General features: G+C 39.5%; 3 protein-coding genes across 6 annotated transcripts; all 3 read right to left on the bottom strand.

The window, feature by feature from the left end:
* Positions 1–31: 31 nt before the first annotated feature.
* On the bottom strand, positions 32–4097 carry LOC147156581 (lymphoid enhancer-binding factor 1-like). Of its 2 annotated transcripts, none has more exons than XM_086064188.1 (8): positions 3981–4097; positions 2830–3146; positions 2706–2750; positions 2478–2536; positions 1374–1536; positions 1189–1296; positions 614–656; positions 32–206 (listed from the first exon to the last, which is right to left on the bottom strand). In XM_086064188.1, exons 2-8 carry the CDS (start codon positions 3112–3114, stop codon positions 79–81), a joined length of 831 nt encoding a protein of 276 aa, XP_085920314.1. In that variant the 5' UTR covers positions 3115–3146; positions 3981–4097; the 3' UTR covers positions 32–78. The 2 variants fall into 2 exon arrangements, with proteins under 2 accessions (XP_085920314.1, XP_085920315.1); XM_086064189.1 differs by having other exon boundaries at positions 2830–3143; positions 3981–4078.
* A 385-nt stretch (positions 4098–4482) lies between these two features.
* Positions 4483–9421, bottom strand: LOC147156582 (uncharacterized). 2 transcript variants are annotated; one of them, XM_086064172.1, is made up of 6 exons: positions 9253–9421; positions 5916–7385; positions 5049–5250; positions 4920–4963; positions 4741–4832; positions 4483–4671 (listed from the first exon to the last, which is right to left on the bottom strand). In XM_086064172.1, the coding sequence occupies exons 1-6, from the start codon at positions 9382–9384 to the stop codon at positions 4611–4613; spliced, it is 2001 nt and encodes a 666-aa protein (XP_085920298.1). In that variant the 5' UTR covers positions 9385–9421; the 3' UTR covers positions 4483–4610. The 2 variants fall into 2 exon arrangements, with proteins under 2 accessions (XP_085920298.1, XP_085920297.1); XM_086064171.1 differs by having other exon boundaries at positions 4741–4838.
* Positions 9422–10266: 845 nt separating this feature from the next.
* LOC147156583 (uncharacterized) lies at positions 10267–21974 on the bottom strand. Of its 2 annotated transcripts, none has more exons than XM_086064168.1 (13): positions 21829–21974; positions 19850–20155; positions 17939–18232; positions 16229–16534; positions 15588–15698; positions 14786–14947; positions 14205–14519; positions 14073–14123; positions 12983–13237; positions 12563–12907; positions 11155–11415; positions 10790–11080; positions 10267–10654 (listed from the first exon to the last, which is right to left on the bottom strand). In XM_086064168.1, exons 1-13 carry the CDS (start codon positions 21878–21880, stop codon positions 10626–10628), a joined length of 2778 nt encoding a protein of 925 aa, XP_085920294.1. In that variant the 5' UTR covers positions 21881–21974; the 3' UTR covers positions 10267–10625. The 2 variants fall into 2 exon arrangements, with proteins under 2 accessions (XP_085920294.1, XP_085920295.1); XM_086064169.1 differs by having other exon boundaries at positions 10268–10654; positions 14205–14435.
* Positions 21975–25212: the final 3238 nt, after the last annotated feature.

Consider the following 25212-nt stretch of genomic DNA (forward strand, 5'->3'; position numbering starts at 1 on the left):
TCCGGAACTACTTTCCAAAACAACAACCAAATGTGTTACTCCAAATGTTTTTTATTGAATCTTGAAGAAACAAGAAAGTTAAAGCATAAACTCCAGCATCATTCGCAGCTGCTTTTGGGTCTTGGCCGATGTGTGTTGACTTTCTTGCTTTATTGAATGCATTTTGCATCTTGAGATGTCTGAGCTCGCGGCCTCGCAAGAGTCCTCTACAGGTGATAAACAAAATAGAAAGAAAAAGCAGAAATGAGGATTCAATTATTATGCAGTGTTTTTTTTTTGTTTTTTTAACATTTTGTCCATCCCGGTTAATAATGATATTGATTTATTCCCCAGCTCTTCACCAAAGTGCCCCCAGGCTTGCATTTTTGGGGTTTGGTCACACGTTTGCAATGCGAGCCAGAGGGAACTTTTAAGTCAATTTCAGTCAAATACAAATATTAAAGAGAATGACTTGTTTTATTTCAAACACCTACATAGCTTTCCATTAGATAAATCTGTGTAGCTTATTGCTAACAAACAATTAAAGACTCCATAGAGTGGGCTAACCAATATCATCCGTGTCTAGAGACAAAAATGCTGAACTGGACAAAATAAATTGATGAGATTTTTCTACCGTTGTCCTTAACTTTGACCCTTTGCCTCTTCCGCTTTTTACCCTGAAAAACACACACAAACATTTCCATCAGTTTTCAGCAGAGCTGTCAAGTGTTCAGTCTGTACTTAAAGGGGAAGTCAAACCCAAAACTTTTCTCAATGTTGTATGCAACCCTACTAGTCGCCTACTAGTTTTTTTTTTTAATACATTTTTTTTTTTAAAGAAAAGGTTATTAAAAATTAGGGGCGTTGGGCAATTACAATTTTTAAACGTAATTAATCGCATGACTTCACTAGTTAACTCACAATTAATCAAAATTTTTATATCTGTTCTAATACAAAAACAATTCTAGGTTTTTATACTTTTGTTAACAAATGTGGGGAAATTTTTTTAAACTATAAACAGATCAAATACATTTTTGACGTCTATAGCCGTCAATGGCAGTGAACGAGTTAACTGTGCTAAAATAAATAAACCCGTTTTGATAATGTCATTGTTGTCCCAAGTTTCCAACTGGGTTCACGTAACCTCTCCCCATGTATGTATGTATGTTTTTGACAGAAACGGTTCGAGTGTCAGCATGTAAGACTTACATAGTTGTCAGTGCAGGACCAATCAGGATGTTGCTGGGTGTGGAGAAGTTTCGCAGAGTCTGCGAGCTCATAGTATTTCCTCTGCTCTTTTTTTGATAGTGACTTCCACTGCAGTGATGCAATATTGTATTAGCACAATGTTATATTTCAATATGATTTTTAGGAGCGTTGCGTGGCACGCTCACCATCTGTCCGACCACTTTGTTGACATCAGCGCTGTTTCGAATGTTGAGCAGAGCGACAACCTTGGGCCTCTGCTCCTGGCGGAACAGCATGAAGGCGTTTAGTGGCTTCTTGACGTACGTTCCACTTTTATTTTCATCCCCTTGCTCTTCACGGTCCCCTTTCCTACGGGAACAGCACATTTAAAAAATAGAATGAGATCAGAATGAAATGCAGATCGTTCACTTCAAAATGAATAAACAGTATCGTGACGTGTTTTTTTTTTAACCTGTCCTCCTTTACTCACTGACATTCTTTTTCTTTGTAGTCTTTAATGCTCTAAAATACCACAAGATGGCGCCTAAATCATGGTCTGTAGTTGGTGACGCTGTATTAACTTGCAGATTTCTTCAATGGAATGACTACAAACTTTAATTCGATAAGGAAATGAACCCGTTTGAAAAGATAAATGACATGTATGGAAATGGCTTGGTATTAGTATTCCAAAGATGTAAGTTGAGTTTGAAATAAACCATTTGGCATCCTTGTCAACAATATTTAACTCTTATTATAGGCAATTACTTGGATTACAGTGTATACATTTTTAACAAAAATTCAAAAAGTAAGCTCAGTGATCGGGAATTTGATGATGGGGCAGGAAATATTTCTGTTCTTATTTTGAGAGGAGACCCCTTAAAAATATAGGTTAACTCATTCACTGCCATTGATGGCTATAGACGTCAACAATAACAATTCATTTGGACAATTTCTAATAGTTTCACTTTTTTTTATTTTTATTATTTAAGTCATGTGATTATTTACAATAAAAAAAATGTCATCGCCCGATGCTCCTAATAAACAATAAAAATAAATAATAATAATCGCATGACTTCAATAGTTAACTCACGATTAATCATAAATTTTATATCCGTTCTAATTGTACAATAAAAAAAAATTCTAGGTTTTCAAACTCTTGTTAACAAAAGTGAAAAAAAAAACCTAGAAATAGTTCAAATTAATTTTTGACATCTATAGCCGTCAATGGCAGTGAATGAGTTAATAAATGGCTAATACAATAATGAAATGATGCCGGAAGTGGCACCATATATGTGCCTCTTTTCACTTACACATGTCCAATTGTACTCAAGTCCACATCCACGGGTTGCGTCATTGCTGGCTCTTCCTCCTGGAGTCAAAAAAAAAAGTTTTTTTATTTCCTCTCATGCAGTTCACAATGCAACCTCTAGGGATCGGTTAGGCTAAACGTTTCAGTCATTTCAAATGATAACTTCCGTTAGTGATGATGTGAGAAGTGACCCAACAAGCAAACGTTGACAAGTTAGTGCGCGTCTTACCAGTTGCGAATCAAAAGAACTTGCAGACCATTCATAGGGGAAAGACTGGGGAAGAAGAGCAGAGCCAACAATTCATTTCTTTCTCTTTCCTCAGAGCTATCAATATATCAATATTTGATCTCACCAGGCCTTGGCTATACGGAAGCATCAAACCAGGACAGCATGGTGGCTCCAAAGCGGGAGTCATTGTCATCGTTGCAGTTGGAACCTCCAACGTCTTCCCAAGGGGGAACCAGACACCCGAGCCGTCCACCTCGCCTTCTACAGTCCGAAGCTCCGTGTAGATGCTTTCTTCCGGCGGGTCACGGAGCCAAGAAAAATTGGGGGATGACGAGAGGTTGGGCGTGTCGCCCATCATGTCCGGTTGGCAATCGATGACCAGCTCATCTGAGAACTCATCTTGATCCATTGGACGGCACAGATGTTGAATGAAGAAGCCTGCTGTGATAAATAGTCAGAACGCAACGTCTTGTCTTAATGTGCTGCATAGCCCCTGTTGCATGGTGTTCCACAGGGTTACATTTTGGGGGCCCTGATGTTTGCATTGTATTTGCTGCAAGCGGCTCCCAGTCAGCTGTAGATTCGATTTCAAAATTCTGCTATTGGTCTATAGATCAGTGAATGGTTTGGGTCCTAAATATTTTCAAGAAATGCTGTAAAGTGTCAAACCAGATATTCAGATTTATTTGCCTTTGACCTGTAACCCAAGTATTATACAAAGATTAGAAATACAGGAAGTTGGCAGGGACACTATGGGACTGTACGCCACACACGGTATTTTCGCAGCGGGGACAGAAAATAATGGAAACATTGCGGAGAAAAAAATGTATTCGATTAGTTTGTGAGTGCAACGCAAGATGGCCGCCAGCGCCTTTGTCACAGAGAGTAGGAGGCATTACCATTCCAGGTTATGTCCGGATTAGAATAAAAATTATAGGCTATAAAAAAATAATAGTAACAAAAAAAAGGAAATATCCTGAATTTTAAATGCCATTGACTAACATAACAGGTTACATTAAATTGCTGGCAATGTGAAGAGTAGGCCACGTGCTTATTATACGTTAAAACATTTTCATGAAATTTAAACAGACTCATTTGGGCTAATCCACAGCTCGCCATATTTAAACTATATTCATGTGAATTCAATTTCATTACTTTTGAAATTCAGACTTAGGCGCATTTTAAAGACTTCAAATACATTGAGATAAACAAACTGAATAATAAACTAAACAATAGTATGCTTTCAAGACAGAATTTTTTTTGGGGGGTACTCACCGACAAAAACTCAGCTGTTAATGAGATGGATCTTGGAAGACTTTGCTAGCACATGCTGAACCAACCCACCTGCTATAGTGTCTTTCAACTCTTTGGTCTCTTTATGACATCAGCATTCACTACAATCACCATGGCAACAACATTTTTTTTTTGTGTGTTACAGTGGGGACCTTCTAACCCAGAATAATATTGGCCTGTTACTCAAAAGGATGAAACATTAAGATCGTTGCGGGAAAGGAATAGTGAGGGAATCGGACAATCGTAGCATTTCCTTAGCGTTCCGTTACATCGCTTTGAGGTTATCAACAGCCTCGAGGAAGAACTTATATATACAGAATATATGCTCAAAAAGTTGCAATAATTAAGACACAGATGTATTTATGTTAAACGCGAATAAGTTGCATTATAAAAGTTGTAACAATTGTATATTTTGGACTTTGCAAGACATTTATGATGTCACAAGACAATCGTGCTTCAGTTGAGAAAAGGCCTGGAAAAAAAGTTGTTTTAGACTTAAGTTTATTACAAAATTTCAACAAAATGTAACAATTATATTCAACTTCACACAAACAATGTTTCATAATAATATCTTGCTATTCATAAAGAAAAAACAAACAAACAGAGTTCATCTCAGTTTTTGGTGGCTTTCTTCAATTTGGTCTTGAGCTCTGATATGAATGGATTTCCAAATCTAAAAACAAATATGACATTTTAATATATGCGCTGCTTTTAAGCCTGCAATAAAATCAAAATACTTCACCCCGTTTGTCTTGGTGGCATCCATTTTGGTTTTTGAGACGCCTCAGCTTCTTTGGTCTCCTCGACCTTTGGCACCGGTTTGAGCTGTGCTTCCTGTTGCTTTTAAACAAATACATATCAAACATTTAAACCAACAACAATGCCCCCCCCCCCCCAATACTGAGAATGACTATCACTTACCATCTTTGGTAACTTTTTTACAACGGGAAACCCTGAACCAAGCCCTTAAAACACCAACAAAGTGATATTATTGACCAATTTTAATAAATGTAACCACTTTGCTGTGTTTCTCGATTGCAAGAAGCCTACCAGGCAGTTTGAATCCAAATCCCAAGCCTCCCAACATATGAACCCCTACAGGGATTTTGGGTGCGAGCGGGGTTGGAGCGCAAACAGGCTCCACTGAGGGCCTTAGGAGGAGCGAGTGGCGATCTTTTGGTGGCCTCGCACGAGGGTTTTTCACAGCGATTCTTGACTTCTGAGGGGCAAAGTTCAACACAAAGCTGCTCACCTGCAACGAAATAGGAATTTTGAGTCTTAGTTATGGTTCTATTTTTAAGGGAGGTGTAAGTAGCCTAAGGTCAAGTTTATTTATAGTGTAGTGACAGACCAATGTTTTTTTCAAGGCCGATACCAACAGATATTTTGAGCCGATATTCATTTGCAGTAAAAGGGAAAATATTAGCGTCAACATTAAAACCCTTTTCTTTTAATTAAAAAAAATATATAAAGAATTGACAGCTTTGTTTCCCAAAATTTCACATAATTTAATTGATTTTTTAAAAGAAAAAAAATGTATCAGTGAAAATGTACGCGTAAATGAATCCATAAATGAAAAGTATCTCATTGAAATGCAACTCATTTGGGGTTTTCGTAAAAGTTTTCAAAAGATCTGCGCAGACAGTGAAAAACGTCAAATGTTTCAAAATGTATTCTGCGATGACGAGTAAAAACTTTCTGCGAACGTCTTACAAATCCTGAGGAAAACCCTAAATTCGTTACGTTCACAAGCATTCACAGCTCGGGGGAGATACCGGCTTCAAATTTGTAAAAAGGCCAAATTATTGGCCCGGCCAATAATCGATTTATCCCTAATATAGTGCCTAATCAGAAAAGAGTGTCAAAGGGCATCAGAGCACGATTGATTAATGATTAACCAAAGAAAAGGAATCGCACCTCAGCTTCCGACTCGGGGTTCTCCACCTTGTCCACTGATTGAGTCTTCGTCTTGAGAGGTTCGCCAGAATACTTCGACAGTTCCTGCAGCGACGCCTCCGAGCCACTTCCACGCAACTCGGAATCCGTCTTTAGGATTTCCGACGCTTTCGCCGCCGCCTGGGCTTCCTCAAAGGACTCGTCCGAGAAGCCCAATTCCAGCGTGGATATTTCTATGAAGCTTTCCGTGTCGTACTGCTTTTCTAAAGACTCATTTGCCATCTTGTTTTGCTTGGAGTCAAGGTCGTCTTCTAATGAAGTCTCAGGAGTCGCATCTTGATGCCGACTGACTGAGCCGAGCGCCGTTCCCTCCGTTTTACGAGCTGCCATGAGATCCAAAGGGGTTCCCGCGCCTTTTGACATCTCGTTGACCTTCTCCGCCACTTCATCGGTTTCGCGCTCTCGCTCTTCTTCTGTATCATTCGGCTTCATCTCTTCTTTGCCCGTTGGCGGTCCTGCGAGGTCGCCTTCCACGTCAGCAGCCACCAAAATCCACTCTTTGGTTTCTCTTCTGGCCTCGTTGTGATCTCCCGCCGCATTGCCCAACCACAGCGCTTGCTCAAATTCAACCACCTCAATCCCCTGCTCAAGGTCGTCCGATTCCCGTCCTGGCCGTTTGGCTCCCATCTTTGCACTTGCGCAGGTGGCCGTCGTTTCTTCGGCAAGGACGATCTCGTGTTTGGCAGCGCCGCTATTGTCGAGGATCTCCTGCTCTTTGCTTTGCGCCTCTTCTTGTAAATGCTCCGAAACCTCAGCTTCCAGGAACCCTTGTGTTTTCTTCCCATCTGGAAAAGCCTCATTGTTGTGCACAGGAAGTGGCTCCTCACTCGTTGGAGTGCGTGGCTGTTGCGCGACATCGCATACACTCAAGGGCGTCTTTACCGGCAGCGCAGAGGCCACTTCCTTGCAGCCGTCATTCTTATCCACTCTGAGAAGCTCCTCCTCCACTTTTGCCACTTGCTTTGAAAGTTCACCCGCCATCGCACCGGATCGCCCATTGGCATTGGCTGCAGACGAGTTATCCTCACATCCCTCGGGCCGCGTTCCGACCTCGAGCTGATCTTCAGTGCGAAGTTTTCCTGCTCTATCGGAGCTCGCGTCTTGCATCTTCGGCCTGCTTGAATTTTCTACGCTCGCTGTCGTCTTCTCTGTTAGATTCAAATGGGCGGCACTGCACAACGTTGCCACAGATTCTTCCGCAGAGTCATTCAATTGCTCCGGTTCTTTGACGGCAGCGTTTTGTTTTCCGTCACCGTCCCAGGCAGGTGGCGACGCGGTCAGGTGACGCACCGCCTTGTCAGACGGATCCTTGCAGTGGCGCGCATCGCCGCCGGAATCGCTTTCAGCGGCGGATTCTTGAAGTGGATCATTGCTGATGATATCAGAAGGTTCTGCCCTGAGGAATCTGTTCACAGCTCCGGCGAAATAGTACTGACAAATAAGGAACAGAGAACAAGCTAATTAATGACCTTATTTCATTTATACTTTTTCTTTCCCACAGGAACAAGTAAGTCACATCGATCAGGCACACAAATATCACAATCATGTCTTAAGTCTTTTTGCTTCTAAACGCTTTTAAATGTGATGCACATTGTGTATGAAATGCGCCAGCACTTTAATAAATAAAGCGAGAGAACTCACAACTTGTGCCTAAGACTAAACACTTTTAATTCCTTTGAGATTATGTCCATGTGCTCAGGTGTGCGCAGATCGAACGCTTTAATGTTCGCTTTAATGACGAGCGTCTGTGAACGATTTGCAAAACTTAGCGTGATTGTAGCGATGGATAAGTCACGCAATTCCCAGCATGCTCGTAAGTAGCTGTATAAGATTGCAGCTGTGTTAAGTTAAAAGTTGCTCTTTATTTGCTTTGTCTTAAGGGTAGGAGTGCTGCAGTATGTAAGCTTGAAGGTTGCCTTAAGTGAGGCAGTCAGTATTGCTGTGTGTGAGCCGTGGCCGGAATGTCGATTTTGTTACCGTTTGTGGCAATAAAGCAACTGAAGAGCATCGGCAACTGTAAGGTCCTTTAGCCACAAACGAGGGAGTTGTGTTACGTTACTATAGTTGACGTCACCCCAAAAAAATCTTTGCAATTGCCTATATTAATAGTTTGAAGCCTAAACATAACCCCAAAAATGATTACTTCAAATTCATATTGCATTACCTACAAACATGAATGACTTACAAGTTATTTTGTTTTGAAAAGGAAGTGATACAGCTCAACTTTGTGCGTTGGGGAGGAGTTAATCTTAACAGGGTTGACGACTCATTTGATCATTTCCAAATGACAATCTGTAAACAAAGCCATTTTGTATTTGTTATGTAAAAAAAAGTTTGAAATATAAAAACTATATTTGATCTGTTTAATCTCAGAGCCACAAAACCTGTGAGTAAGCAGTACTCCAAATGAGCGTTTTTGCCAGTGCTTTAATCTTGCAGTGACGTCATTATGACATCATTGCTTCTCTCAAAAGATCTCACCTTGAGCCTTGAGGAAACGGTCCCGTATTTTTCAACAGACAAGTTTTTGCCGCACACATTGGACATTTGCGGTTAAATCCGGGAACAAAGAGCGATGATGTGACATGTACGCCAAAACGGAAAAAGAACGTGGGGAAAAAAAAGAGAACCATTCGTTTTTCAACGCACAATGAAATGAGTGCGCAGACCTGCAGGGATGACGGGTCAGCACCTGCGCCAACCAGCGTGACGCACTAATGACACACGCACACGCGCGAGCACGGACGTCAACTCACAACAAAAACAAAGAGAGGCGAAAGGTGTCTTTAAAACGAAGATACAGTCAGCACATCAAAGTAAAGATTTAGCCAAGGAAGCAATTGTAAATGACAACAGCAAGCGTTTTATTAGATACGTTACTACGAGTCGAGATCATTTTATTTTGGCACTTTCTGTTGTGGCGGAAGTTGAATTTGGAAGAGATGCGAAAAGAGGAAAACGTCTGACTTGATGTTACACGGAAGTTAAACATTAAACAGCGTTATAAAGATGAAATAAAGTGACGTTAAGGTAAAATATATACGTGCGTCTACATTTATAGTGATAAATTGTGTTTCATTTATGATACCCTCACTTTATGTCGCTAAATTCTAAAAGTCAACTACTAAAATTGTTTTATGTTTGTTTATTTTCTCGCTCTGGGTGTCAGGCGTTTGTGTTGGGAGTAATAAGACATAACAACCTTACGTCACCAATAAAAAGCTTTCATTCTTTCAACCGATGCTACGGGTAATTCCAAATTCAAATAAACACATGAGAATCCATTGCGGCAGCTCACCAAAACATTCCACAGCGTCCCCTCGATTCTGGCTGGATCCATCGTTGAAAACGACGCTATGCAACCGAATAAAACTTTTTTGCTCGTTTCAATGAGCCACAATAAAAGCACAAATGTTCTGCTGCCTGGCATGAGGTTCGCATCCGCATCAAACGGCGTCAAAATGTTTGTGCTCATCAGTTCCTCATAATGTAAACCCTTCCGGTCAATGAGGAGCGTGATTAAACACAGCTGAGAAGTTTTGTGTTTTCTTTCTGAATTGAGAGAATAATATAATAAAAGACTCAACCCTTTATTGAAAGATTTCGTTAGTGTGTGTAAATGTAAATGTTCATTTCAAAAAGTTTTTTTCTTTATTATATAATGTATTATATATTTCCTACTCCCTTTAAACATATGAATTCAGTTTTGCTGATAATTATTTTCATTTTCGTCTGTTATTTTCTTTCACTTTTATTTTATATTTTGTCTTGCATGTTCAATAAACTAAACCAAACAAATACAAAATATTTCGTAATATTTTACTTTCAACAAATCAAGATATCAAGACTAATCATTAGATGAATAAAAAAACAAATACTGAGTTTTCACAAAAAGGGATTTTCATTTCCTGTTTTAATAGTTTAAACCATAAATATAACACATTCCACATCCAATGATCCCATACTAATTGAGAAATGGTTCGCTTACAAACATATTGTAGACAGGATTTGGCAATGAATAATAATCAAAATAAAATAAGCACGAATAATGACAGTGACGCACCGCCACCTGGCGGTTGATGAGGGACAAAATAGAAAAACGGTTTCACTTTCTCGGGCGTACCTAATGTAGTGGCCTGTGAGTTTGTTTCTCAAGAACACTGATGCGCTTTACCACATCCTAGTGTGTAACTTACCTTTCCACAATCAGCCTTTGCACAAGAGGAACTTAAAGCCTGTATTTTGACCGCTGTGAAATGCACTGCGATCATGTATCACAAAAAATAACAGTTTAATTTGAAATGGGAAGTAACTCAATGGCCAACATCAGGTTTTGAATAGTGACTTATTTCCATTTTTTTTCTAATCTTTAAAAAAAAAAACAGTAGTAGACTTACTTCCGCTCCAATTTGAAGTCAGACTTTATTTGATGAATTTGATAGTAATTCACATCATGGGATTTTATGGTAAAATATATTTGTACAAAAATACAGACATTTGCAAATCATCGAGCAGCTGAAAGAAACATAATAAATAAACACCTAAACTACCGGAAGCAACAACTTTCTCAATGACAAATACAAAAAAAAAAAGACTAAATATTACTTCCTAAAAAGTGTACAAAATATTTAAATTGAGATACTTCAATGCTTCTTGTAACTGTCAGGATTTTCACATGGAAGACATTTCCTCATTGGGCTCTGAAAGACAGGACAATGTGAAGAAAATAAGAACACATTGATTATAGTGACACGGAAATTATTGCAATTTAATAAACTATTGCTGCAAAAATCTATCTTGCAAGAAGAACAAACTGTGGGCCTGCGTCGTCTTACCTGTCCAGCTTCTGTGAACGGGAATTTTGAGTGCAGGGTGTGTGAGCTCCACAAGAACTCTCAGGCGAGCTCTCTCGCTTTCTTTGCTCCCCTTGGTCAAATTAACTTTGTTGATGTATAAAGCTCCGGAGTCCGACTCTGGTTCATCGTCGTCAACACTGCCCTCGTCTCCATCTGATGACTTTGTTTCCTCGTATTTTTCCTCGTCGTTGTTATTGTTCTCTCCCTCCACTTTCTCGTCGATGTACGCTATCTCTTCGGTGTCCGGATATGTGACAGCTGCTTTGGTTTCTGGAATGGAAACGTCAAGATAAGACCTGGACACAATATTAGGTATGTCATTGGATAGAGGGATGTAACGTTACTTATTCCACGTCCATTCCTCTGTTTCTTGCTCCGACTGGGCGCTTGTGTAGACCTTTCGAGGGCGCACACACTTTTAAGCTCCCTCTGGCCATCGTCTCCTATCTCCTCCGTCTCACTGGACTCCAGCGGCGAGAGGGTGGTCCCCCCCGCCGTCCACAGTAACTTGACCTTAGGGTGACCTCCCTTCAACAGGAGAGAGAATACGCCCACTCCTTCGCTGCTCCAACACACCGAAATGGATGAAGGGATGCTGGGAGCAACTTGAGCGTGGAACAAAAAAAAAGTGCTTAAGTCAGTGAAAAAAGGTTTGCTATTGTAATCTAACGCAAAAAGTAAAAGAGGAATACATCTGCAGTCTGCACTGAGTCCACTAGGTGGTGCTGTTTCTTTTTAGCATGTATTTTATAATGAACACAGCAGTGAGTTCAGTGAAATTTATAATTTAATTTTAGTGATAGTTGATGCCCCTCTAAAAATGCTTATAATGAATAAATCAATTAATTATTAAAAAAATGTAAATTAATTAAAATTTAAAAAATAATTAATATTAAGAGTTTAAATGGTAAATATACCACAAACTATGATCCAGAATATAATTTTAAACTCACCGTACATTACACTAAAAAATGAATGACTTACAGAGGAGTTAAGCTATAAAAAATGTACCGTGTTAGTCGCCTTTTGCCGATGTAAGTATACAGTATCTTGACCATTACTATTTTATTCATTGATGTGCTTTGGCACCACCTTGTGGCATCATATGGCATTACAAAAGAGAACAAAACAAGCGGAGAGTCGCAAATAGCCACAGTAGGCATAAAAATGGTGATTTGGCGCCATCAGGTGGCATATTGTTGCCAAGCAACTATGTTGAACTGAGGGGAGGAGTTTTATTTAGTCAGGCATGTAAACAAATGTACTTTGGTGCTATCTTGTGGCATCTATAAGCGAGGTGGAGCTCGTTCCTTATTACGTATATAGGATAAGCACTTTTCTAGAAGTCTGTACTTCTATTTTTTCCAAGTCTTTTTTTTTTTTTAAACATATGTATTTAAGTACTCAGTGTGAATACTTCTGCGTGATGGTTACTGATCAAACAATTTGAATATCTGTTTTGGGGTGCCACAAGGGTCTAATGAAGAACCACTATTATTTTCTTAATATTGATTTCACTGTTGGTATCAAAAACTGTTAAATCTATCTTAAGTTATCTTTTAAAACATAACTTATAGACAATTTAAAGCCTTTATTAAACCTTTTGAAATCGCTCGTTTTGTAATTCCGCTCCATGTTCACACACCGCAATTATATTGCATTAATGAATTGTTCGTAATCAGAGCGTCATCGCCACTCCTTGAATAAATAACGGTATAAAGAAAAAGAAAAGAGCGAGTGATTCTTTCTTACCAATATCAACATTTCTCCAAAGCCTCTCAATGGGTTCTTGTAGGGAAAGGTGCTCGACTCTGCATTTAATCCCTCCCCCTCGCTGTCTTTTCTCACGGTTGTTGGCGGTCATCAAAGTGGCCGTGGTCCTGTGGAGTCTGGGGTGAACCTCCACGGGACCCCACAGCTCACCGCCCTCCATCACCTGGTCCTCGCTGTCATCTCGCTCGCCCCCTCTCACCTTCAGCCACGTGACCGTAATGTCCGGCGGGTAGAAATCGGTGATCTCGCACCCCAGGGTCAGCATCTGGTCGGATGCTGAAGTGGCGGATGAGATGTCGGACACGCGTGGCTGTTTGATGAAGCCTGCGTGGGAAAAAAAAAATAGGATGTTGATATTTATGTTTAACAGCGAACGTCGTGCTCAGTCTCCTCTCTGACCTCTGGTCTCCCGAGTGACCGGCTGCTTGAGGGCGATGTGATGGATGCTGACCCACACTCTGGTGCCCCCCTGTTCTAATTCAATTCGGGGCAGTTTGCACTGACTGGACGCCGAAAAGAAGCCCTCGGAATTGGGTCGAGGGGAGGTTGAGGCCTGGGACGCCACTGGGCTCAGTTCTCCCCCCTGGCAGAACCAGCGAAAGGTGATGACGTCCGGGTGGAAATGGGACGCTCGCACGGTCATGCTGATGACGTCTGCAGAACAGGAATTGCATTTAAAATCAAAGTTTAGGAACGGTTGCCACAAAATTTCACACAAATCGTCCAAGAAAGATGAAAAACAAAAACAGATGGAGACAGGACAGGAAGGTCTGAGGTCTTGAGCAATGCTCCCAAAGGGGAGCACAGTGTAAGCCTGGAAAAAAAATTGTACAGTGGGAGCCTTCTTAAAATAATTGCCTAAGTCTATTTTTTCAGATTTTTTAAATGTAACCATTTGCATCATGATTTAGGCAAAAAAAAAAAAGTTTTTTAAATGACAGTTATATTAAGAGGGTAACGATATAGACTGTAAACAACAAATAAAAAAATAAGTGACTGTAACTTAATTACCATGTTAACTAGTCTAAACCAGTGGTGGGCAAACTTGAAGCCTCAAAGGGCCACAGATTTATGTTTATTTTTATTTAAATTGACAGATGGACTACCTCCTTTTTTGCACCTTGTGTCACACCTGGGTCATTATATTTTATCTCCAATTTAATGTAAAAACAATTAATATACATAACAAAAAGGTGAAATTGTATTTATTTATTTTTATTTAATCAATATATATATTTTTTTAAACTTGTAAAAATATTTTTCCTAGATTTTTAAACCATGACATGGACCAATTTGACCCACATCATAACAGAAGGCAACAGATAAATGAATCTAATAAATGTAAAATTACGACTTGAATGCTACGATTAATTTAATGTTATATTTTCATTCTATATGACCCCAAATTTTATATGTATAATATTATAGTACAGTATTGTCAGTCAACCACAGGGGTCCCATTAATACGTGTAGTAAACGTCTGCCTCACCTGAGTTGTCTGGCGTTTCTGCCAGCTGAATTTCAGAAACCTCTGGCGCAGCTGAAGTGGGAGATACACAAACAAAATTAGCGGAATTTCTTCAAAAAAGTGTGCGCGAACCAATGACTACAAACTCCTTACACAGAACTGTGAACCTCTCTGACGCTCTCTCCATCACAATCTTGTCTTTGCCTGCGTAGGACACCTGGCACTTGAACACTGCCCCCTTGTGGATGGAGATCTGCGGGATGAAGGTCAGCGACGAGACCAGCTGCTGGACTCCACTTCCTGTTGAATGCAGAGGCCCCTGGCAATGCAGCTTGTAGTAACCCATCTCTCCTCTAGAGGACAGCAAAGGACCTTTCTCCGGCGCTGGGGAGGTGAGAGTTAGGCCGTAGGGCAGATGGATGGTGGTTAGGGGGTTATAGAGGCAGTTAAAGTTTGCTCTGGAGGTCCCTACAGTTGCACATTTGTTAGCGGAATGAAGGTGAATAGTAAAAAAAAAAAAAGCGTATAGCATGTCAGTCAAGAATAGTTACAAGCATGATCATAGCACGTGATAAATAAAAGGTTCAAAATAAGTGCAGTCATCACGTACAACACGACAACCAGCGGTTCACAATAGTGTCTATCAATTGAGGTACTTCGCCCTTATGCCAGAAAAGAGGCATTGTCCGAATGCTGTTTGGCAACAGTCAACTCTCCTCGCGCGACTTTCCTACCTGTGAGGGAGGTGTCGGAGATCGGCGTGTCATTGAGGAACCACGCGGTCTGGACCCGGTCCACCCTCCTGCCTTCGATGCTCACGCTCACTCTGCCCTTTTGACCCACCACGATGCGAGGAGGGAGGATGATTCCTGAGACCGCCAGAGACTTCTGCTTCTCTGATTGACAGCGGAGAAAATAGAGACATGACACATATCAACTAGTGACTTACTTTTAAATCAGATTTATATTGGCCAATTTTGTTTTGTGATCATAAATATGAACTTAGCCAAAAATAGCGGGGTTGTGAGAAAAGGTTTGAAATATATCACCGTTTAAAAAAAAAAGAAGAGTTGAATGTTACAAGATAAACCTTTTATTTTATAATTGTTTCTTAAAATTGTAAAAAAAAAAGAAAAAAAAAAAAGAAAGAAAAGGAAAAAAAAGGAAAAACATTTGGGAAAATGGGTTTCCGCTGGATAAATGGTAAAAAGAAACCAAAAAAAGAGAAGAAAAAAGAAATGGAAGAAAAGAAAGGTAAAAAGAAAAAAAAAGAAAAAACGTGCAGCCAAAAGTAAAAAAATAAAATAAAATAAAAATAAATAAATAAATAAATACATATCTTTGCTTTCACTTTGCGAAAAAATGATCAACATTTTTGTCTCTTTTCTGACATGTCACAAACCAAACCAGTATCTAAATTTTAATATAATATATAATTATTTAGGGCAATTTGAAATAATGTCGTGTGTTTCATTAAAGGCACGGAGACAAAAACACCGACAGATGAATCGATTCATCAAAAATGAAAATGCTCACCATCTCTTCGCCTCCAAGAAAAGCCAAAGCACAACAGGAAGACAAGCACCAGCGAGATACACATCAACGCCACGGATGCCTTCGCAGATTTCGTGAGCACTGGCGCTTCATCTGCGGAAGAACAGGAAGTAATCAGGAAAATTGAGCTCGCGCGGCTTATAGTCCGGAATGTACTGTACTCGTGCTTCAGGTGTTAACTGACCAACAAAATACTTGATTTTATGATAAGGTCCGCTCATTGTTAATGTGAGATGAGTTGCAGGTACGACTGCGCCTGCTGGTTTTTGTTTGTTCAAACACCTGTTGTCAATATGGCCTTTCAACACCTTGTTAGGAAAGTCACGCGATCCAGGTGACGCAAAAAGCGTAAAAAAGGTTTTCATACTCTTGTTAACAAAAGTGGAAAAATATGTTAAACTAATAGAAATAGTTCAAATGAATTTTCGCCGTCGATAGCCGTCAATGGCACTGAATGAGTTAAAATGGATATTTGACATCGATGGCTATCAATATAATGGACGGGTCGATGTTTTGGTTTATGGCCGAGTCTTTTCAATAAGTAAGCCTACATATGTAAATATTTTTTTCCCACTGTGAGCTATTGAAAGGGCTGGTCCAGGATTTACAATACAAGATGTCACCTTGTGGATCCAGTTCTTCCATGTATGCTGAAACCCGGGCGGGCTGCACCACTCCGGGCTGGTTGACAGCGCACTGCACCTCTCCGCCTCTCTGCCGCTGCTCATGGCTTAAAGTGAAGTAGTGCGAGGTTCTGAACGTCCCATCCGGATTCTGCTCGGTGCCGGGCGGATCCGGTAGGACGGTGCCGTTTTGCAGCCAGGAGACGGACATCTCCTCCGGGTAGAAGCTCTCCACGTGGCAGGAGAGGGTGAGAGGACTGTTGGCGGAAGGCGCGGGGACGGCTGAGAGTCTGAGAGTGGGGGTGTCTGAGAGGGGGGGGGCACACGTGAACGCATCATTGATCAGAATACAATGACAAAGAGGAAAGGAAACATTTGAGGTTTATTTGAACAATTTATCTGTGTTTATTATGAGTACTTTTAATTAACTCTTGTGGTTCAGAAATATGATTACGGCTTTTCCGTGGCACAACGACGAGGCACTCTAAAGCAGCTTCACTGGTCCAAAGCTCCAAAGATCCGCATGGTGGCTTTCAAATCAGACTTTTGAAAAATGATTTTCCTCCTCCTTGCTCTTTCGTCTTTCTCTGCGTGGCTTGCGAGCACTCATGGCATGACAACGAGGCGCTCTAAAATGGCTAGCAAGCCAAAACGAACGTCACAATTGCACCGGATAAGCACTTAATAAAGGTGCGTAAGTATTTGTATAATGTGTTTTAGCCTTTTTTTTTTTTTTACACATTTTCAACCATTATCTAAAAACACCAGCGTTGCCAACTTGGCGACTTTCTCACTAAATCTGGCGTTAAATCTTTCCAAAGCTTCTTGGCGAAATTTTTTGTTGTTAAAAGTAACTTGCAACAAATCTAGCTTTTACTCACATTTTTTTTGCCTCTCCCACATCATTATTCCTCTCTCCTACAGCGTCCATTACAATTACATGCAAATTGTCCATTAGCCTATGCAAATTAGGCAATGACGTCATTGAGCGACTTCGAGCGGCTTATAGAACAGCCAATAGCTACTTTCCTTACGAGGGAGTTGGCAACACTGAAAAACACGTATAATGTATTTAGAAACCATTTCTAATTTCACTTTAAAGGGTCTAACAGCTGTTTTTCTTTGAACTCTCTTGCTAAGCAAAACAGCAGCAAGGAGGAATTTTTGGTGACTGATGTAACGATATTGGCAATATCGTGATATCGCAATATTAAAAAATCATGTCGCGATATTAATAAAAGTAGCACATCTGCTAGTTTTTTTTTTAGTGCAGTTTAATTTGCACAAGGCATGTTTTGGCCCTTTTATGTTTACAATCCACGTTAATGGTCAGATGAAGGAGAACATAATATGCTTGTGAACACAGTCAGTATATATAGGAACTCAAGTGCCTCAATATATATATATATATTATATTTATATATTTTTATGTATAATATTTATAATATTTTTCATTGCTGTAATGTAAAAAAGCACAATATTGGGTGTTTAAAAAAAAATATGAGCTCGTTTTTTTTTTGGTACAATTTTTTGCATCGCCAACCTCCGCACTATATCGTGATAATTATTGTTTGGTGACCTCGATATCGTGATAATATTGTACCGTGATGTTTGGAATGTAAACGGGAGCAAATCTAAGTAAAAAGCAGCGTTTAGAATTGCGAAGAATTAAACGATTTTTTTGGGTTAAGAATCGAAGACTGCACTCACGGGTGATGTTGAGTAGAAAATTGAGCTCGTGGTTGGTGCCGTTGTGGCTGACTTTGCAGCCGAAGGTGGTGTTCTGGTCCCACCGAGTTGGGTAGTAGGTGAGGTTGGCGTCAGCTCGGTAGAAGCCATCGGGCGTTTTCTCCCCATCAAGCGGGTTGCTGGACTGAATGACTTGGCCGTCTCTGGTCCAGGTGAATGCCACAGGCGGAGGGTAGAAGCCATCGGCGCGGCATTCCAGCTGGCCCTCCGCCCCCAACAACAGCCATTGTGGCGGGACGGATACAGATGGGGCCGCTTCAGGAGGAGAAAGGAGGCAGATGACAGCAGAGCTGAAAAGTTGTGCTTTGTTTTTCTACTTTGGGCAGGGAAATTCAGTCCACTGGCAAGGAATAATTGGGTTAGAATGACTACATTCGGACTTTAGTAGCCAATTGCAACACTTGTTTTCCAAAGATTGGGTTCTCAGAGCAAGCAATAATGGATATAAAAAGTCTACACACCCCTGTTTAAATGACATATTTTTTTGTCATATAGAAACAAACTGCTGACGCCCAAAATAACACATTCAAGCTCAAGTTAATGAGGAGTCGCCATTTTAAGTGCCTCTGATTCACTCCAAATAACTTTCAGATGTTCTAGTAGGCTTTTCGTGATATTTTTTGCTTACTTTACTGTGCTGTCAGTACTTACTAATTTTGTTAGTTACAAACTGATGTTAAATGGGAGTCAGCACGCATCTGCTAACATATAAAGCGTCTATAATTAACCTCAAATAACTTTAAGATGTTCTAGTAGGCTTTTTCTGACTTCCCCCCCCCACATACTTTTTAAAAAACTTTTACTTATTACTTAGTTACAGTTACTAATTTATGGTTACAGTTAGTTACTGATCTAGTTACATTTACAATCTAAAGTTAAATGGAAGTAAGCACACATCTGCCACCATTAAAACTCTGAATTACCCTTCAAAAGCTCAGATGTTCGGGTAGGCTTTTCCTGACATTTTTTTTGTCTTTCTAGCAGAACCCTGAAGGTTTTGTGCAAGCTAGCAATGACTGCTATTAGGAACTGGTTATAATTCCCTGCACTTGGACTAAGGCCCCAATTGCAGCATTGAATTACAACACATTCCAAGTGTTTTTTGAAAATGTAGCTGGGCTTGTATGTTTTTATTTATTTTTTCAGAATAAAGGTCTCCCGTCTTGCCACCCTTAACCCATAGCCCAGACATACCCAGACATCCAGCACTTGCCAGAAATTCCTGCCTCTCCTTCAATTTTGCTGTCAGTCTCTTGGCAGACACCCTGCCCAGTTTTCTCCTCCTTTTCATCAATTTTGACCTTGGAAATGATTTTTGTGACCCTTTTTCTGACAGATACCTTCAAACGATGCATTACCTCTAATGCTGCTTGATTTATACTATATATATGTATATATTTCAATATTAAAAAAACTGTGTTGCCTGTGAAATAACTTCCAGACAGTAGAGAATGTTAATTAACTCATTCACTGCCATTGACGGCTATTGACGTCAAAAATTCATTTGAACTATTTCTTTTACTTTTTCCACTTTTGTTAACAAGAGTTTTTAGATTTTAGATTTTTTTTATTGTACATTTAGAACAGATATCACATTTATTATTAATCGTGAGTTAACTACTGAAGTCATGCGATTAATTACAATAAAAAATTAGGAGCGTCGGGCGAGTTAACTCATGATTAATCACAAATTTTATATCTGTTCTAAATTTACAATAAAAACAATTCTAGGTTTTCTTACTCTTGCTAACAAAAGTCGGCAAAAAATGTTAAACTAATAGAAATAGTTCAAATGAATATTTGACGTTTATAACCGTCAATGGCAGTGAATGAGTTAAGAAAAAAAAAAGCAAAATGGAAAAATCAACATACCGATAATGCTGAGTGTAACCGTGCTTGAGAGCAGCATTGTGGACTTGTAGCGGACCGTGCACTCATACGCCCCCTGCAGACTAAGGCCCACGTCGAGGACGGTTACTGAAAAGTCCCCAATGAGGAAATGGTCCGTTGTCCAAAAGAAGCCATCTTTTATCCACGCGGTCGCATTCTTGAACGAAGCAACGCTTGAGCCGTTGCTCACCCAGTCGACTTCCACCAGCGCCTCGTCCAACTTCTGGGTCACGTTGCAAGGAAGGCTGGCGTTTGTATTCGGTCTGGCTTGGATGTCAACAGAGGATGCTGTGCAAAACAAAGGACATTTTGGAGTAAAAAAAATAAGCAAAAAGACATTTAGCAGTGGTGGTATGCTGTTGGCATGCTCATTTTTAATATTTACTTAATTATTTTTTTACAATATTGAATCTAAAAAACACAAAAGAAATTTGTCTTCACAGTCACAACCCATCCAAATAGAACAGGAAGCCTGACGGCTCACTATCAGCGTCCCAAATTCTTAGTCTTATTTAATACTCCCCCCCCCCCCCCCCCCTCACCACTTTATTCTGTACACCTGCCAAAACAAGCTTTGCCTAAAGTAATTATCGTTGGAAAATAATCAAGACTGAAACCAAAAAAGAATCACGTAACTAAATAGTACTTTGACACTAATGCCAACCAACCACATTGACAATAAAAAACATAAATCAAATGAATACTTTTCTGACACTGCCATTGTTAATCTTTGTAAAGGCCATACTTAGGTGTACCCGATGAAGTGGCTGGTGAATAAATATAAACAAAAACATCTCGAGGGTGTGCCCATTCAACGCAGAGCAATTTCGTAAGTTCTTTCTTTTGATCCCGTACGAGTACCCATTCTTGAGTGAACACAAAGCCCTTCAGTCACCTTTTCCCGTTGACGAGCTTAATTAGTAACTAGCACAATAAATACCTGTCAGCAAACATAAAAGCGTGCAGTGGAAAAGTTTATTATGTCCCGTGAGCTAATTGTTTGCCAATGAAGACAGCTGAGACCTCCGAGACGAATGTTGTTTCACTTTTTAAAAGGCCCGCGCTTGTCCGCAAATACTTCAGGTGAGGACACCTCAATCAAAATGCTTCTTTTATGACTCATTAAACGCGCTTCCTGATGCGGTTAAACGTAGGCATTAATTACAATTATTAGCCGGTCGCGTCACATCAGCATAATTATCATCATCAAGTTAGTACACGGTGTTACCTTGGGGCGTTGACTCATTTATAATTAGTTTGTTTGAGCTGCTTAACGTCTTTTAAGACAAACGATGCTTACAGGCATATATTCTTGATCCTTTGTGAAAAATTGTATCTCAAGGCACTTGCTGTACTACATTGCTTAATTATCCCCCCCCCCCCCCCCCCCATTGTCTTTGATTGACTTAAGATAAGAGATCCATGCACACTGTCACAGATGGTTGATGGATTGGCAGCCAGAACATTAGGTACACCCGCAACCGGAAAAAACAACATATAAATAAATAAATACATAAATTCTTGACAAAGTGTGCATGTTTTGAAGCTTATTTATTTATTAATATATTATATTATTATATCATTATGGGGTATTTTAGGAATAATTTTTGCACATAATTCTATCGTCCTATAATATCAACTAAAATAAATGTCAATAAAATGATCAACATTAAGAGATGTAACGACAGCATATCAATAAGTAGCGCCAATACAGATTCCTAAACTTGAACCATTAACACTTTCGAACAGATTATTAATCCAAAAAAAACAAACAAAACCGGATCAGGAAACCGGTTCATCAAGACTTATCACACCGTCGGAAAAAAACACAACCGCAAGAGAAATCACATGAAAAAGTCCGCCTTTTGATGTCAGATGTTACCTGCTCACTTCAATGGAGTTTGCTGCAGCGCAAAATAAAGCAACAAAGGGCAGCCTTTATGCGCGCTCACAATACTCACCATTGTTTATGAGGTGCAACAAGACCACATAGACGAGGACTTTACACTGCATGGCCAGGCTTGTCTTGAGTACAGCTTCTTATCATCGGGGCCCTCTCGCTGTCTTATATAGAGCTGTTAGCTGACAGGGGGTGGGCTTGACTTGCCGCATGGGAAAGAGGAAATATAGCCACCCCCCCCACCCCCCCCCCCCCTCCTCACACCCGGGCAGCAAAAAAAAAAAAAAGGAGGCCCTGTGATATGTGTAGATGTCCCCAGTGGAGTGATGCGGTGAGGAAAAGGGAGATGTGCAGCGAGAGACAAGTCAAGTGCAGAAAGTGCTCACTTAAAATTCACGGTGGCGGTGGGCCAAGGTTTTGGGCCTACTTTACATTGGCGCAGTGTTGCCATGAACAAAACGTAATCCTGCTGAGCTTATGTGGGCAAACACTCTTGCGAGACTGCAACTGCTTTCTTAGCCCCCCAAAAAAAAAAAAAAAACAGAGATTTTCTCTTTTGTACTGGATTACTCGTTTAATAGATTTTTCATCGTCTGCAGTAAGTTTTAAGTCGTTTTTAGTAGATATGTTTGATACCACTTTTTTTCCCCGGACCGATACCAGTAAGAGTACTCAATTCTAGAGTAGTCATCGATACCGATACCAAGTACGAATGCCACTATTACTTTTGATAAATAACATTTCTTCCCTGAAAAACGATTTCAGATAATTGTGAATAAAGACCTCCAGTATAGATCCCAATACGGCATTTTCCCTTCAAATTGCATAAAATGAATTCCAATCTTCTAATTTCTAGTTCCTGTTTGCAAAACAGCACCATTGTGACCATCCCGATACCTGAAATCAGTTTTTAGAGTGGGTTTGTTAGTTTTTACTTTTTCAAAAATTCCTTGTTTTAATTTAGTTTGCATTATTATTATTATTATTATTATTATTATTTATTCATTTATTTATTTTTAAATATATGGAGTATTTGTTGAGTGCAAGATAATAAAAAAACCTCACCTAATATAGTTTAATAAAGTTAAGTAAACTACAATTCCTAAACGACTGTTCAACTTTATTTTGTAATTTTGAAATAAATACATCTAAAATTAACCCCAAAAGCTCATGTGTGAATTTAATTGACAAAGACAAACATCATGGATATTTTTACTATAATTATAGTTAGTTTAATTGTAGATTTATAACAGATATAAAACTTGTGATTAATCGTGAGTCATCTATTGAAGTCATGAGATTAATTACGAATACAAATTTAAATCGTCTGACGCTCCTTATTTGTATTATTATTATTTTTTATTATGGGCGTCAGGCGATTCAATTTTTTAAATTGTAATTAATCACATGACTTCACTAGTTAACTCACCATTAATCAAAATTTTTTATCTGTTCTGAATGTACAATAAAAAAAAAAATCTAGGTTTTCATACTCTTGTTAGCAAAAGTGGGGAAAAAAAAGTTAAACTTATAGAAATTGTTCAAATTAATTTTTGACGTCTCTAGCCGTCAATGGCAGTGAATGAGTTAAACCTCACCTCACTTCAGCTCAATTTAAAGCACTTAAAAAAAAAAACACACACACACACGTGCAATAACATTAATCACCTTTACAGCACTAATTAGTCTAAGCACAAGATGACAGTTATGCTTTCACTTGCTCCACTTTTGCATTGAACGCGCGCAACTCAGAGGAGTTTCAAGTGGCTCTCGTGTGCGACTTCAGAGCTCGCATGCCAGGCTGTGACGCAATCTCGTTTTTTTCCTCTCCTTTCTTCTTCTGACACTCCTGTTCCTTTCATCGGGATGAATACTCGATAGTGAGTCAACAAGGAAAGGGACTGATGGTGGAAAGGGAAGGAGATTAACTGCATGCGGCGTGCCAAGCATTTAACGATTATTTACAGCAATGAAAAAGCTGACCATAAACAACCCAGTTGTAAGATTACATTTGGGACCGTAGTTTGGACACCCCTTGAGCGTTTGACAATATTACCAGTGGCAAAAATAACACAGTCATCTTTGTAGCGCTTGATCTGTGAAAACATTCCACGCGACTTGACCCTTGAAACTCTGTTGACAAAGGAAAGACCTGGATAAAATGTGTAAAAAAAAAAGTTAGCTGTGGTTGTGAGCAAGTGCAGCAATCGCTAATAGTGAAAAGATAAATCAAAGGTTTACAAACAAACAAACAAAGCCAAAACAAAAGGTCTATAATCGCCTATATTAATAGTTTAAACCATAAACATGCCACAAACTTTGACCCTCATACCCTATTAGCTTGTCCGCCAGTTAGCCGCTAGCAGCTGTTAGCTATAGCAGTGAGAGAGCGAGACATCAACGTTTGCTGTGTATTATGTGTGGGATTAACCGTGGAAAACAATTAATCCCACACCGAGAAACTCAAGAGAAGATTTTCTCATGAGGGCCAGTAAAATGCGCCTTTACAAAGATATCGTCCCTCATTACGGTTTTAGCTAAAGTCAAAGATTTAAAAAAATGAATAAATACATTTTACATTTCTCAATCGTTATCATCAATAATTTAACACATTTTAAAATGGCTAAATCTAAATATGCAGCACTTTATTATTACTATTAAAAATAATCTCTGTTTTCCACTTCAAGATCAACCAGGAAAATCACAATGTCCTATTTTCACTAGCCTCTAATGTGTGACGTGTAGAAGGGGAAAAATGTTTTAAATATTATTTCGGCAGCACAAGGCATATCCCAATTATTGGATTATAAATACACAGTTACGCATACTCTCATAAAAAAGAAAAAAGAAAAGACGCAGATTTTTTTGGGCTCACTTCCACATTGAGTAATTTGATAAAGAACCACAGTGACAATAATAGGCCACCAAGGCTCATTACCAGACTGATAGAACTAGGACTACAAGTTCATGGGTGCGATTCATTTTATATAACAATAAATACTGGTTCAGAGTGTTTGCAACTCTAGATCTGTGGTTTGTTTGTATTTTTTTTGGGTCCTTTGTGTCATTTGTACAGATCAGAGTGCTTAGTGCTGAGAGAGATTTTTTCCCAACCTTTAGTGAGCATTAATAAATCTGAGAGCGAGTGAGAGAGAGATAAAGGGAAATACAGTAGCAGTAGATAGATAGACGTCGTATGGTGTTCCACAGGGTTCTATTGCGGGGCCCCTGCTGTTTTCATTATATTTATTATTATTATTTGCTACCACTAGTTTCCATCTAAAGAAAATATATATATATATTTTTTGCCACTGCACAAAGAGAAGCGGAAGTAAAACAGGCAAACGTTTGGATGTCGGCGGCTGAGGCAAGACGTTGACATTTTATTCAGCATATGTAATGAGATCTGACAAATGGGAATTGCACCACACGACATAAATAATTG

This window comes from Leptonotus elevatus, chromosome 20, assembly GCF_054856555.1.
Source record: "Leptonotus elevatus isolate MCC_2025b chromosome 20, RoL_Lele_1.0, whole genome shotgun sequence".
Lineage (NCBI taxonomy): Eukaryota > Metazoa > Chordata > Actinopteri > Syngnathiformes > Syngnathidae > Leptonotus > Leptonotus elevatus.